General features: G+C 42.6%; 1 protein-coding gene across 3 annotated transcripts; it reads right to left on the bottom strand.

Moving 5' to 3' along the window:
* Nucleotides 1-752: 752 nt before the first annotated feature.
* LOC128702481 (zinc finger protein 27) lies at nucleotides 753-13,470 on the bottom strand. 3 transcript variants are annotated; one of them, XR_011394767.1, is made up of 6 exons: nucleotides 13,431-13,470; nucleotides 7,640-10,490; nucleotides 6,913-7,037; nucleotides 6,193-6,310; nucleotides 1,126-1,715; nucleotides 753-1,039 (listed from the first exon to the last, which is right to left on the bottom strand). XR_011394767.1 is itself a non-coding variant. In XM_053796730.2 (5 exons), the coding sequence occupies exons 2-5, from the start codon at nucleotides 10,484-10,486 to the stop codon at nucleotides 1,200-1,202; spliced, it is 3,606 nt and encodes a 1,201-aa protein (XP_053652705.2). In that variant the 5' UTR covers nucleotides 10,487-10,490; nucleotides 13,431-13,470; the 3' UTR covers nucleotides 753-1,199. The 3 variants fall into 3 exon arrangements, 2 of the variants coding, with proteins under 2 accessions (XP_053652705.2, XP_053652704.2); XM_053796730.2 differs by having other exon boundaries at nucleotides 753-1,715; XM_053796729.2 differs by lacking the exon at nucleotides 13,431-13,470 and adding an exon at nucleotides 13,260-13,414 and having other exon boundaries at nucleotides 753-1,715.
* Between the last annotated feature and the right edge of the window lie 677 nt (nucleotides 13,471-14,147).

Below are 14,147 nucleotides of genomic sequence, written 5' to 3'. Positions count from 1 at the left end.
ACTAGCCATTGTCTTGAACTTCCCTGGATTTAAAGCATTCTGCATGACAAGATAAGTTCCTTGATGCTGGTGGGGCTCCTGATCTAGGGAATTTGATGTGTGATCCACTTGCTTGAATGCCTTCTATGTTCTTAAACCCCCTTCCTCTCCACAGGCACTATAATCCCAATGGATTTAATGCTCCCTCCTGATACTTCTAAAGCAAGTGGTGGAGCCGAGAGGAAATGTAGATAAATGGTTCAGAGAACCAACATGATGAATTAGACACGTGTAATTATTATTATTATAATCAAGGGGAAGCGCTAAACCCGTAGGATTATGCAGCTGACACGTGTAATACTTGGATATCTTTACTATGGAAATGTTTCAGCAGCCAGTGGCTTCTCTGTATTGGACTGAGGACGGCATTGGTGGCTTAGGCGCTGGCCTGGATTATTATTATTATTATAAAGGTGGAAGCGCTAAACCCATAGGATTATACAGCGCCTGTTGGGGGGGGGGGATGGAAGGTATTCAGGGTTAATTCAGGAAACTGGAGCACAGATCCAGTTTCCTAGATCAAGAGCCCCTCACCAGCATCAAGGAACCTTCCTTGAGGGGAGCGCTGGCCTGGAGTTTTTGGACTCTCTCACCATCAGTTCAATCCCTGCCCGTGGTATGGTTTGAAAGGTCACCTTTGGTAAAAGCTGGTGAGCTAAAAAAAAAACTCATGGATATCAAATAATTTAACTGGGGAAAATAAAAATAGAAAGCAAATCTTATTCAGAAGTATATACATTATTCCATAAATTATACTGATATACTACCAGGAAATTATATACATTGTGTGTGTTTTAGAATGTGAATGATAGTATATATACAATACTGCGAAAGGAATGTTAAATACAGTGGACCCCCGCTTAACGATCACCTCCAAATGCGACCAATTATGTAAGTGTATTTATGTAAGTGCGTTTGTACGTGTATGTTTGGGGGTCTGAAATGGACTAATCTACTTCACAATATTCCTTATGGGAAAAAATTCGGTCAGTACTGGCACCTGAACATACTTCTGGAGTGAAATAATATCGTTAACCGGGGGTCCACTGTATTCCTTATGGGAAAAAATTCGGTCAGTACTGGCACCTGAACATACTACTGGAATTAAAAAAGTTCGTTAACCGGGGGTCCACTGTATATTTTAGACTTCAAAACCAGTTTCATTCCAAGGTCTCCTGGACAAAGATAGCAATACATTCTCCATCCATGCCTGTAACAAACTGCCCTCCATCATGAGTGTTGTTTAAATCTCCCTGAGCCAGTATTATAGTACCTGGTGGCAACCGTCCCTCTGTCAGTTCTGGACTGATGAGTGTGGATGCTGGATCTCCCACCACCGATCTATCCACCGCAGTGGCGGAGTCACCCTCGCCAACCAGCGAATCTGGATTTGTGGTGACAGCCAGAGAGTTTTGATCTGTGTGGATGCCCAGTGATGCTGCATTTGTGCCAGCACTTAACTGTGCCCCGTCCTCGTTGCACATACTGTGACTCAGGCCAACAATGGTACTACTGTCGCTTACCATGTTTCCTCCCATGGCTAAGTTAATACCAACATTGTTCTCGGAGAAGTTACCACTGTTACCAATGATGTCTGATTCTTCAGGGGCCTTTTTCTCATGTTTTTTAAGATGGATCTTAAGTGTGACCAACTGGATGAACTTCTTAGGACACAGCTGGAAAAAAAAAATATTTTTGTAAACATACAGAATTTTTTTTTTTTTTTTTTTTTTTTAACAAGTTGGCCGTCTCCCACCGAGGCAGGGTGACCCAAAAAAGAAAGAAAATCCCCAAAAAGAAAATACTTTCATCATCATTCAACACTTTCACCACACTCGCACATTATCACTGTTTTTGCAGAGGTGCTCAGAATACAGTAAGGTTGGTAGACAGCAACCACCCAGGGAAGTACTACCGTCCTGCCAGATGACTGTGAAACAAAAACCTGTAATTGTTTTGCATGATGGTAGGATTGCTGGTTTCTTTTTCTGTCTCATAAACACGCTAAGATAACAGGGATATCTTGCTACTCCTACTTACACTTTGGTCACACTTCACAGACACGCACATGCATATATATATATACATACATCTAGGTTTTTCTCCTTTTTCTAAATAGCTCTTGTTCTTTTTTATTTCTTCTATTGTCCATGGGGAAGTGGAAAAGAATCTTTCCTCCGTAAGCCATGCGTGTCGTATGAGGCGACTAAAATGCCGGGAGCAATGGGCTAGTAACCCCTTCTCCTGTATACAATTACTAAAAAAGAGAAGAAGAAAAACTTTATAAAACTGGGTTGCTTAAATGTGCGTGGATGTAGTGCGGATGACAAGAAACAGATGATTGCTGATGTTATGAATGAAAAGAAGTTGGATGTCCTGGCCCTAAGCGAAACAAAGCTGAAGGGGGTAGGAGAGTTTCAGTGGGGGGAAATAAATGGGATTAAATCTGGAGTATCTGAGAGAGTTAGAGCAAAGGAAGGGGTAGCAGTAATGTTAAATGATCAGTTATGGAAGGAGAAAAGAGAATATGAATGTGTAAATTCAAGAATTATGTGGATTAAAGTAAAGGTTGGATGTGAGAAGTGGGTCATAATAAGCGTGTATGCACCTGGAGAAGAGAGGAATGCAGAGGAGATAGAGAGATTTTGGGAGATGTTAAGTGAATGTATAGGAGCCTTTGAACCAAGTGAGAGAGTAATTGTGGTAGGGGACTTGAATGCTAAAGTAGGAGAAACTTTTAGAGAGGGTGTGGTAGGTAAGTTTGGGGTGCCAGGTGTAAATGATAATGGGAGCCCTTTGATTGAACTTTGTATAGAAAGGGGTTTAGTTATAGGTAATACATATTTTAAGAAAAAGAGGATAAATAAGTATACACGATATGATGTAGGGCGAAATGACAGTAGTTTGTTGGATTATATATTGGTAGATAAAAGACTGTTGAGTAGACTTCAGGATGTACATGTTTATAGAGGGGCCACAGATATATCAGATCACTTTCTAGTTGTAGCTACACTGAGAGTAAAAGGTAGATGGGATACAAGGAGAATAGAAGCATCAGGGAAGAGAGAGGTGAAGGTTTATAAACTAAAAGAGGAGGCAGTTAGGGTAAGATATAAACAGCTATTGGAGGATAGATGGGCTAATGAGAGCATAGGCAATGGGGTCGAAGAGGTATGGGGTAGGTTTAAAAATGTAGTGTTAGAGTGTTCAGCAGAAGTTTGTGGTTACAGGAAAGTGGGTGCAGGAGGGAAGAGGAGCGATTGGTGGAATGATGATGTAAAGAGAGTAGTAAGGGAGAAAAAGTTAGCATATGAGAAGTTTTTACAAAGTAGAAGTGATGCAAGGAGGGAAGAGTATATGGAGAAAAAGAGAGAAGTTAAGAGAGTGGTGAAGCAATGTAAAAAGAGAGCAAATGAGAGAGTGGGTGAGATGTTATCAACAAATTTTGTTGAAAATAAGAAAAAGTTTTGGAGTGAGATTAACAAGTTAAGAAAGCCTAGAGAACAAATGGATTTGTCAGTTAAAAATAGGAGAGGAGAGTTATTAAATGGAGAGTTAGAGGTATTGGGAAGATGGAAGGAATATTTTGAGGAATTGTTAAATGTTGATGAAGATAGGGAAGCTGTGATTTCGTGTATAGGGCAAGGAGGAATAACATCTTGTAGGAGTGAGGAAGAGCCAGTTGTGAGTGTGGGGGAAGTTCGTGAGGCAGTAGGTAAAATGAAAGGGGGTAAGGCAGCCGGGATTGATGGGATAAAGATAGAAATGTTAAAAGCAGGTGGGGATATAGTTTTGGAGTGGTTGGTGCAATTATTTAATAAATGTATGGAAGAGGGTAAGGTACCTAGGGATTGGCAGAGAGCATGCATAGTTCCTTTGTATAAAGGCAAAGGGGATAAAAGAGAGTGCAAAAATTATAGGGGGATAAGTCTGTTGAGTGTACCTGGTAAAGTGTATGGTAGAGTTATAATTGAAAGAATTAAGAGTAAGACGGAGAATAGGATAGCAGATGAACAAGGAGGCTTTAGGAAAGGTAGGGGGTGTGTGGACCAGGTGTTTACAGTGAAACATATAAGTGAACAGTATTTAGATAAGGCTAAAGAGGTCTTTGTGGCATTTATGGATTTGGAAAAGGCGTATGACAGGGTGGATAGGGGGGCAATGTGGCAGATGTTGCAAGTGTATGGTGTAGGAGGTAGGTTACTGAAAGCAGTGAAGAGTTTTTACGAGGATAGTGAGGCTCAAGTTAGAGTATGTAGGAAAGAGGGAAATTTTTTCCCAGTAAAAGTAGGCCTTAGACAAGGATGTGTAATGTCACCGTGGTTGTTTAATATATTTATAGATGGGGTTGTAAGAGAAGTAAATGCGAGGGTCTTGGCAAGAGGCGTGGAGTTAAAAGATAAAGAATCACACACAAAGTGGGAGTTGTCACAGCTGCTCTTTGCTGATGACACTGTGCTCTTGGGAGATTCTGAAGAGAAGTTGCAGAGATTGGTGGATGAATTTGGTAGGGTGTGCAAAAGAAGAAAATTAAAGGTGAATACAGGAAAGAGTAAGGTTATGAGGATAACAAAAAGATTAGGTGATGAAAGATTGAATATCAGATTGGAGGGAGAGAGTATGGAGGAGGTGAACGTATTCAGATATTTGGGAGTGGACGTGTCAGCGGATGGGTCTATGAAAGATGAGGTGAATCATAGAATTGATGAGGGAAAAAGAGTGAGTGGTGCACTTAGGAGTCTGTGGAGACAAAGAACTTTGTCCTTGGAGGCAAAGAGGGGAATGTATGAGAGTATAGTTTTACCAACGCTCTTATATGGGTGTGAAGCGTGGGTGATGAATGTTGCAGCGAGGAGAAGGCTGGAGGCAGTGGAGATGTCATGTCTGAGGGCAATGTGTGGTGTGAATATAATGCAGAGAATTCGTAGTTTGGAAGTTAGGAGGAGGTGCGGGATTACCAAAACTGTTGTCCAGAGGGCTGAGGAAGGGTTGTTGAGGTGGTTCGGACATGTAGAGAGAATGGAGCGAAACAGAATGACTTCAAGAGTGTATCAGTCTGTAGTGGAAGGAAGGCGGGGTAGGGGTCGGCCTAGGAAGGGTTGGAGGGAGGGGGTAAAGGAGGTTTTGTGTGCGAGGGGCTTGGACTTCCAGCAGGCATGCGTGAGCGTGTTTGATAGGAGTGAATGGAGACAAATGGTTTTTAATACTTGACGTGCTGTTGGAGTGTGAGCAAAGTAACATTTATGAAGGGATTCAGGGAAACCGGCAGGCCGGACTTGAGTCCTGGAGATGGGAAGTACAGTGCCTGCACTCTGAAGGAGGGGTGTTAATGTTGCAGTTTAAAAACTGTAGTGTAAAGCACCCTTCTGGCAAGACAGTGATGGAGTGAATGATGGTGAAAGTTTTTCTTTTTCGGGCCACCCTGCCTTGGTGGGAATCGGCCGGTGTGATAATAAAATAAAATAAAAGAATACAGTAATACAGAAATACAGTACAGTATAAAGAATTGAAAAGCCCATATAATTCACAGCATTTTGGGCGAACTTGTGCTAGTCTTAGAATGAAATAGTCTCTCCTCACTTAGCAATTTATACTCATTTACTGATGACTGACCAGTATGTATACCTAAATACGTAATGTGTATTAGAGCTCATTTCCTCTATTCTGTTTATTACAATATACAATACACTACTGTATAAATATTTAAAAAATATATCAGAAATGTTATAATGTGCAGCCAATAGTAACAGCTTGGATGATCAGGTCTTGATCCACCATGAGGCCTGGTCACAGGCCAGGCTGTGGGGGGGGCATTGACCCCTGAAACCCTCTCCAGGTATACTCCAGGTGACATTAAAACAATATTAAAGATGGTTGACACAAACCCTCCACCATTATAGTATGCTCCTCACTTAGTGACAAATTCATTTACAGAAGTACAGTCTTAGGAACCGCTCCGTCATTAAGTGAGGAGAGGCTGTACCTCCTCCAAGACTGAGGGAATGAACACATCAATTCCAGGCTGAGGGACTGATCACCTCAAACTCCTCATTTTCCACTGTTCTTCACATTGGATGGAAGAAGCCAAAGGCTAGTGAAACATTTCCACAATAACTATTCCGAAATGTTATGTTATGTTCAGATATTACTCACCGGACATTTGTGAGGTCTTTCTCCAGTGTGAACTCTCTCGTGTCGATGAAGATGAGAGATGTGGGAGAACTCACGACCACAAGCAAAACACATGTATGGCTGTTCCTTCTTATGAACCCTGGAATATAATAATTTGTTCTAACTGATTTAAGTACCGCCCATTTTCCCAGACACTATGCTTGGTTAATGGGGTTTAAAATATCTGCTACTTAAGGGTCATTAGGACTGGTTGGTTAATGAGGTTTAAAGTCTATTTACTTCACGAGGGTTGTTAAGGCTGCACGTCACCTGTACACCACCAGTCAAGAATACTTTAAATACCTAAAAGTGTATATATACTGAGATATACACCTATCAGTGTATATACACCGAGATATACACACACCTCAATGTGTATATCGTATGAAGTACAATAACTAGTGACTTATTCATGTAAGACTGCCTATATATCTTACCGGACAATAAAGATTTTTATTTATTACTAACCAGACAAACTTTATTGCCCTACTTAATAATTTTATTTATTAATATGTTCGAAATTATCTCTGTTTTTAAAAAAAAAATTTTGTTTTCCATCAAAGGTATATTAAAGCTATGGATCATATAACATGAAAGAATATTTGTGGGTAAAACAAGACTGAATTTTTTTTAAATTCATGTTAAGCACTAAACCCATGTGGGTTATGAACAAGACTGAAAGACTAGAAAGGTGGGACTGACCTCATGTGGTATTTATAGTCGCTCTTACTGAAGAAGTCTTTGCCGCAGAGATTACATGCGTAAGGTCTATGTCTTACGTGGTCTCTCTTGTGATGCTGTTTCAGCGATGCTTGATACTTGTACGTCTGAAATATCATTATACATTCATGAGGAAAGCACTAAATGCATAGGGGCGAGTGCCTGGGTAGGTTAGGCTTGTCAGGGAACAGGACAAGTGTTGGGTAAGGTTTCTCAGGAAACAGGATAAGTGTTTCCTGATGCGTGTATTAGACGCACGATGACCCACAGCTGGAGCTTTTGGCCACCTGACCGAGGCCTTCCACTGGCTTACCCCTCAAGGGAGGTTCCTTGATGCTGGTGAGAGGCTCTTTAATGTAGGGAATTAGATCTTTGCTCTCGTTCCATGAACTGAGCTAGAGTACTTTCCATCTCCCCACCCCCCCCCACAGGAGCTGTATAATCCTACAGGTTTAGTGCTTACCCCTTTATCATAATAAAAAATCACTTCTTAACACTCCACCCCTTTACAAAATTATGATTATAATCATCAGGTTAGAAGTATGCTACTGTGTAGGCAAAACATTTGAACAATAAACGTACCCAACTGTTGCATACGTGTCTTAATCATAAACTGAACTCTACATAAGTGTATTTTTCCAGATGTCATTATCACCGTACATTTTTCAGTCATAAATGCTTCAGATACTAAGAACATGCAGCAACGTACCTTATCACACTCTTTACACTGGTGAACTTCTGAGGTGGGACGATGCTTGTCCATGTGCTTGTTCAGTGTGGAACGGTAGGCGAAGGTCAGGCTGCACATGCCACACTTGTACCTGTGCAATGAGGCATCATGGGTTGCAATGTGCTGTTGGAAATTCCATTGCTTGTGGAAGGCTTTGCCACAGTTGTTGCAGACTAGTTGAGGTTTGGTATCTGTCACTGATTCAGAGTTTTCCTCCTTAATTTCGAGTTCCTCGACTTTTGTTTTGATAGAGAGGGCTCTCAGGTTAGCTGGTTTTTCGGTTTTGGGTGATTGAGAAACACGCGAACTGGTCACGGGCACAAGGGATTTGTTGGGGATTTTGGGAGTATCTTTGGGGATGTCCTCCGAGGTTTGGGGTTCCAACTTGATGCTGTGTAATGGTAATACGGAATCTGGGTTGTCATCATTGGGTAAATCTGTGGTGGTGGTGACTCTGTCCTGGGGTGTGAGAACGACCTCATCCACCTGGGGAGCCTCTTCAGTTGCCTGGTTGTCATTTTGTTGGGCCAGAGAAGGTCGGTCCTGCACATTAATCATAATCGTCTCCTCTGGTAAAGTTGGTCTTGGGAAACCATCATTGTTAAGCTGGTCAGGCTGTGTTGCATTAACCTGCAACACTTCAGATATTTTGCTGCCTTTTTTCATAACGTATGAGACGCTTTCTCCTTCAGGAGTAATGTACATGACCAGGTATTCTTCCTCCTCCTCAGCATCATCCAGACCCTTGGCGGTGTTGCAAGGTGAGCGCAGTGTTGAGGTAGAAGTCACAGCTGTTATTCTACTTTCTGGAGATGTAGAATGTTGAGGACTACATACACGGTTTCTTTGTTCCTCTTCCTCAGCGGTGAGGCAGGTGTGGGTCTTGACCTCAGCCACAGAATAAACCTTGTTGCAGGATGCACACGGGTGCTTTGTGCTCTTGCTGTGCTCCTGTTGATCGTGGGTCTTCAATTCTGACTTCACAGAAAACTGAGCACCACAGACACTGCAGTAGTAGCTTCTCCCAGTTGTGCTCCGTTGTCCACGGATGATGCGGGCAGCTTCCTGCAGCGTCATGGGCTTCTTGTGTTCTAACTTCGAGTGCTTCCTGAGGCCGGCTGCACTTCGGAAAGTAGAGGGACAGAGTGGACACACCCCGGCTCCAGGTTGGTGACTTGTCCGATGCTTATGCAACAGAGTGACCTGTGTAAATCGCTTTCCACAAGTGGCACACACATATGGCTTAATACCTGTATGTAGTCGATGGTGGCGAATTAGATTGGACGGGTGGCTGAACTGGCGGCCACATACGTGGCAAACATTACTTTTGATCCCTAAGTGAAGGTTCAAATGCATCTTGAGGTCGTGAGGGCGGTAGAATCCCTTAGTGCAAAAGGAGCAGGTGTAAGGGCGCTCCTTGTTATGCACCGAACGAATGTGATCCTCCAGCATCAAATTCTTGGGAAAACTGAGATGACAAGTGGGGCATTTGAAGGGTCGAGCATCTTGGTGTAACTCCGCCTTATGCAGTCTCAATTCCACCGCAGAGTCGCAGGTGTAAACGCATATATCGCAGTGCCATATGCCTTGGCCCCTGTGGACATGGAGGTGGCCATGGTACTGCCGCCCTGACTTGAACTGGGTGTGGCAGATGGGACAGGTAAGTTTACCTGGATCTCCACAGCGACGATGGCGCCGGGGTGGTAACAAGGAGTCTCTTGTAGCCAGTCTTGCTTCTATAGTACTCATCTCATCGTCGGGGAATTTTTCCTCCCGGCGGCCACCCTCACGACGACCTCTCCCAACCGGCACAATGTCACCCACGATGGTAGATGTGACCTCTGAGGAACAGGTTGGCAGGGATAAAGACGCCCGTCCACCATTCTCCTCTAACTTAAGCGGTGCCACAGAGAGCAGCAACACTTGTTCATCTTGCTGACCACCACTGTCACCTGCTGTCACTTCCCCTATGGTGGCACTGACGGCTGCCCTATCACCCAACTCACCGCCACTGCCACCATCACTGCCCACTAGCACCAGATCACCATAAGTATGTTCCAGATGCTGTGTGTACGCAGCAGGTAGTGTCTGCAGCGTCGAACCATCCGCAGAATTCAGCGTAATCGTATGTGCATCCCTTGATTCCATGTGTCCTGCCTCTGCCTCTCCCTCCCCTTGGATATATATATACGTCATGGCATCTGGCCCACCCTCCCCGACCACCACCAGTCGTGGTGCCCCTGTGGTAGTTCTGTGTGACCCATGGATACCCTCAACTTCATAGCTGGTCCCATCCTTGGGGTCCACAGCTATGTCTTGCTGAGTTGCCTGGTTTTGAGTTTCACTCTTGAAATGCTGCAACACAATGTTGCCCTGGGCATCGAGGGTGGCATAGGTGAGTGTTGCATCCGGGGGAAGGTGGTGGTGGGTAGCCTCGGTTGGTAAATGGTGAGTAGGCTCGGTAGGCACGTGGTGTGTTGCTTCAGTGGGTAAGTGGTGTGTTGATTCAGTGGGCAGGTGGTGTGTTGTTTGGGTAGGCATGTGTGTTGCTGCAGTGGATAAGTGGTGTGTTGCCTCAGTTGACAGATGGTGTTCTTGAGAGCCTCTTTGACTGACAGAATGGCTGCCACTCACTTGACACAGCAACAATGGGTCCACATCACTCTGCTCCAAGACCCTCCCTCCCTCCTGTCCACCTCCCTCCAGTGTACCAGTGGAGCCTGTCACATGACCGGTGGAGGTCAACAGGTTACCGGTGGGGACATGAGTGTGTGGTTGTAGAGACAGGAGGTGCTGGGTGGACATATTCTCCACTTCGTTCATCATTCATCTGTGAACAAATATGAATCAAAATGGAGTATTACTTACCTAAAATTGATGGATATTAATCACCCTCCACCCACATACACCCACATCCACACAGCATTATTGAACTGCACGAGTGGTGAGATGGTTGCTTGATTTCAACCCCGGTAAATGAAGGGTCATGAAGACTGGAGAAGGAGCAAGAAGACCGGAAATGGGGTACAGGCTGTGGGGGAGACAGAGGCTGCACTCTGAGGGGTCTAGAGGTGAGCATAGCGCCTAGTATATCACCTCAGGCTCACGTCAACCTCTGCAGCCAATACTCTAATGCAAATCTAAGAGTAGCCTTCAGGAATCTTAGAGACCCTTGTGGTTTAGCGCTTCTTTTTGATTATAATAATAGTCATTCAGGGACCTTTATTCAACAAGACTTGTTGCAGAGCTAAGGGGAACGAGTTAAAATGAGAGGATAACAGAAGTAGACTTAACAGTGCACAACAGAAGAACCAGGGGAGACATGATAACAATATACAAAATACTCAGGAGGAATTGACAGGGACAGACTGACACGAGAAACAAGTACTAGGGAGAGACAGCTGGAAGTTAAGACTGGTTGGTTGGTTAATGGGGTTTAAAGTCTATCTACTACACTAGGGTCAGCTGTATAGCCCTTGTGGCTTAGCGCTTCTTTTTGATTATAATAATAATAATACACTAGGGTCATTAAACGTGCACATTTTAAAGGTCAAACGTGATCATTAAACGTGCACGTTTTAAAAGTCAAACGTGGTCATTAAACGTGCACATTTTAAAGGTCAAACGTGATCATTAAACGTGCACGTTTTAAAGGTCAAACGATGTCATTAAACGTGCACGTTTTAAAGGTCAAACGAGGTCATTAAACGTGCACGTTTTAAAGGTCAAACGAGGTCATTAAATGTGTACGTTTTAAAGGTCAAACGTGGTCATTAAACGTGCACGTTTTAAAGGTCAAACGAGGTCATTAAACGTGCACGTTTTAAAGGTCAAACGAGGTCATTAAACGTGCACGTTTTAAAGGTCAAACGTGGTCATTAAACGTGCACGTTTTAAAGGTCAAACGAGGTCATTAAACGTGCACGTTTTAAAGGTCAAACGAGGTCATTAAACGTGCACGTTTTAAAGGTCAAACGCGGTCATTAAACGTGCACGTTTTAAAGGTCAAACGAGGTCATTAAATGTGCACGTTTTAAAGGTCAAACGAGGTCATTAAACGTGCACGTTTTAAAGGTCAAACGAGGTCATTAAACGTGCACGTTTTAAAGGTCAAACGTGGTCATTAAACGTGCACGTTTTAAAGGTCAAACGCGGTCATTAAACGTGCACGTTTTAAAGGTCAAACGAGGTCATTAAATGTGCACGTTTTAAAGGTCAAACGCGGTCATTAAACGTGCACGTTTTAAAGGTCAAACGAGGTCATTAAATGTGCACGTTTTAAAGGTCAAACGAGGTAATTAAACGTGCACGTTTTAAAGGTCAAACGAGGTCATTAAACGTGCACGTTTTAAAGGTCAAACGTGGTCATTAAACGTGCACGTTTTAAAGGTCAAACGAGGTCATTAAACGTGCACGTTTTAAAGGTCAAACGAGGTCATTAAATGTGCACGTTTTAAAGGACAAACGCGGTCATTAAACGTGCACGTTTTAAAGGTCAAACGAGGTCATTAAATGTGCACGTTTTAAAGGTCAAACGAGGTAATTAAACGTGCACGTTTTAAAGGTCAACCGAGGTCATTAAACGTGCACGTTTTAAAGGTCAAACGTGGTCATTAAACGTGCACGTTTTAAAGGTCAAACGAGGTCATTAAACGTGCACGTTTTAAAGGTCAAACGAGGTCATTAAATGTGCACGTTTTAAAGGTCAAACGAGGCCATTAAACGTGCACGTTTTAAAGGTCAAACGAGGTCATTAAACGTGCACGTTTTAAAGGTCAAACGAGGTCATTAAACGTGCACGTTTTAAAGGTCAAACGAGGTCATTAAACGTGCACGTTTTAAAGGTCAAACGTGGTCATTAAACGTGCACGTTTTAGTCAAACAAGGTCATTAAATGTGCACGTTTTAAAGGTCAAACGTGGTCATTAAACGTGCACGTTTTAAAGGTCAAACGAGGTCATTAAACGTGCACGTTTTAAAGGTCAAACGAGGTCATTAAACGTGCACGTTTTAAAGGTCAAACGAGGTCATTAAATGTGCACGTTTTAAAGGTCAAACGAGGTCATTAAACGTGCACGTTTTAAAGGTCAAACGAGGTCATTAAACGTGCACGTTTTAAAGGTCAAACGAGGTCATTAAACGTGCACGTTTTAAAGGTCAAACGAGGTCATTAAACGTGCACGTTTTAAAGGTCAAACGAGGTCATTAAACGTGCACGTTTTAAAGGTCAAACGAGGTCATTAAACGTGCACGTTTTAAAGGTCAAACAAGGTCATTAAACGTGCACGTTTTAAAGGTCAAACGAGGTCATTAAACGTGCACGTTTTAAAGGTCAAACGAGGTCATTAAACGTGCACGTTTTAAAGGTCAAACGAGGTCATTAAAGGCACAATTATAATCATGGGGGAGCGCTAAACCCGTACGGTTACACAGCGCCTGTGTAGGGGGGGACAGAATGTAACCATCGAACTGGAGCACAGATCCAATTTCCTGGATCAAGAGCCCTGACCATCACGGGGGGGGGGTTATAAAGGTGACACGAGGTGCTAGCCGTCATAAACCGGTCATAGACTCGTTCTTCATCATCTTCATTACTAACAACTGAGCCTCAGCAGCCCGAAGTGAGTCTACCCTCCATCCTGAGCCTCATCTTCCTCATAAATGCCTAATATTCCCTTAAATTAGCCGCTTGTGGTATGTCAGCCGCTTGTATCGGTCTCTGGGAGTGGCAGCCGTCGGTACAGTCTGGAAAATGAGGCTTAATACTCACTGGAGATGAGGTGACAATGGCGATATTGGGCTGGTTGTTGGGGTTGTTAAGGGTTGGTAAAACTCGGTCTTTATCGAGTTTTTCCCTTCAAGAATTTCGGAAATTAGTGAATAAATAAGTTAGTAAATTTATTCAGATAGAAAGAAAGATAAATATAGTTACACATATTATCATACATATCAGTATATATGTGTAGATTTTCTAAGATAATCCCGAAAAGCCAGACTAGGTGACTTATTTCCACTGGGAAACAATATATTGCTTTTATTTGAACTGGAACTGAAGAGGAAATTATTTTTTCTAAAAGCAGAAACAGGTATAATATATTTCCAATAAATTTAGGTGATATTTCCTTTGTTTAAGGTCCGGCAGAGCCAGAAACACACAAGCAACAAAAACAGGCTTTCAGGAAGATTTATGAGATAAGTTGGACATCAAGCGAGAATCTTCACTTCATAATACATGTATACACAATTTTTTTATATTATTATGCGGTATAAAAATGTAATTTAAATATAACAAAAACATTTACAGACACTAAAAAAGCAATGCATTTTCGGCAAACTAATCCTAATACTTCATTTTTACCTACTTTTAAAATATCATTAATATGTATAAGCTTCACATAACTGCAAAATATAATAATAAAAGTTTATTTCCACAAATTTCCTGTATTTTAAAAGTGTTTTTCTACCCTCTAAGACCCAACTCAAAAAA

The sequence above is a fragment of the Cherax quadricarinatus genome, chromosome 98 (genome assembly GCF_038502225.1).
Source record: "Cherax quadricarinatus isolate ZL_2023a chromosome 98, ASM3850222v1, whole genome shotgun sequence".
NCBI lineage: Eukaryota > Metazoa > Arthropoda > Malacostraca > Decapoda > Parastacidae > Cherax > Cherax quadricarinatus.
This window is presented reverse-complemented; position numbering and strand designations above follow the sequence as displayed.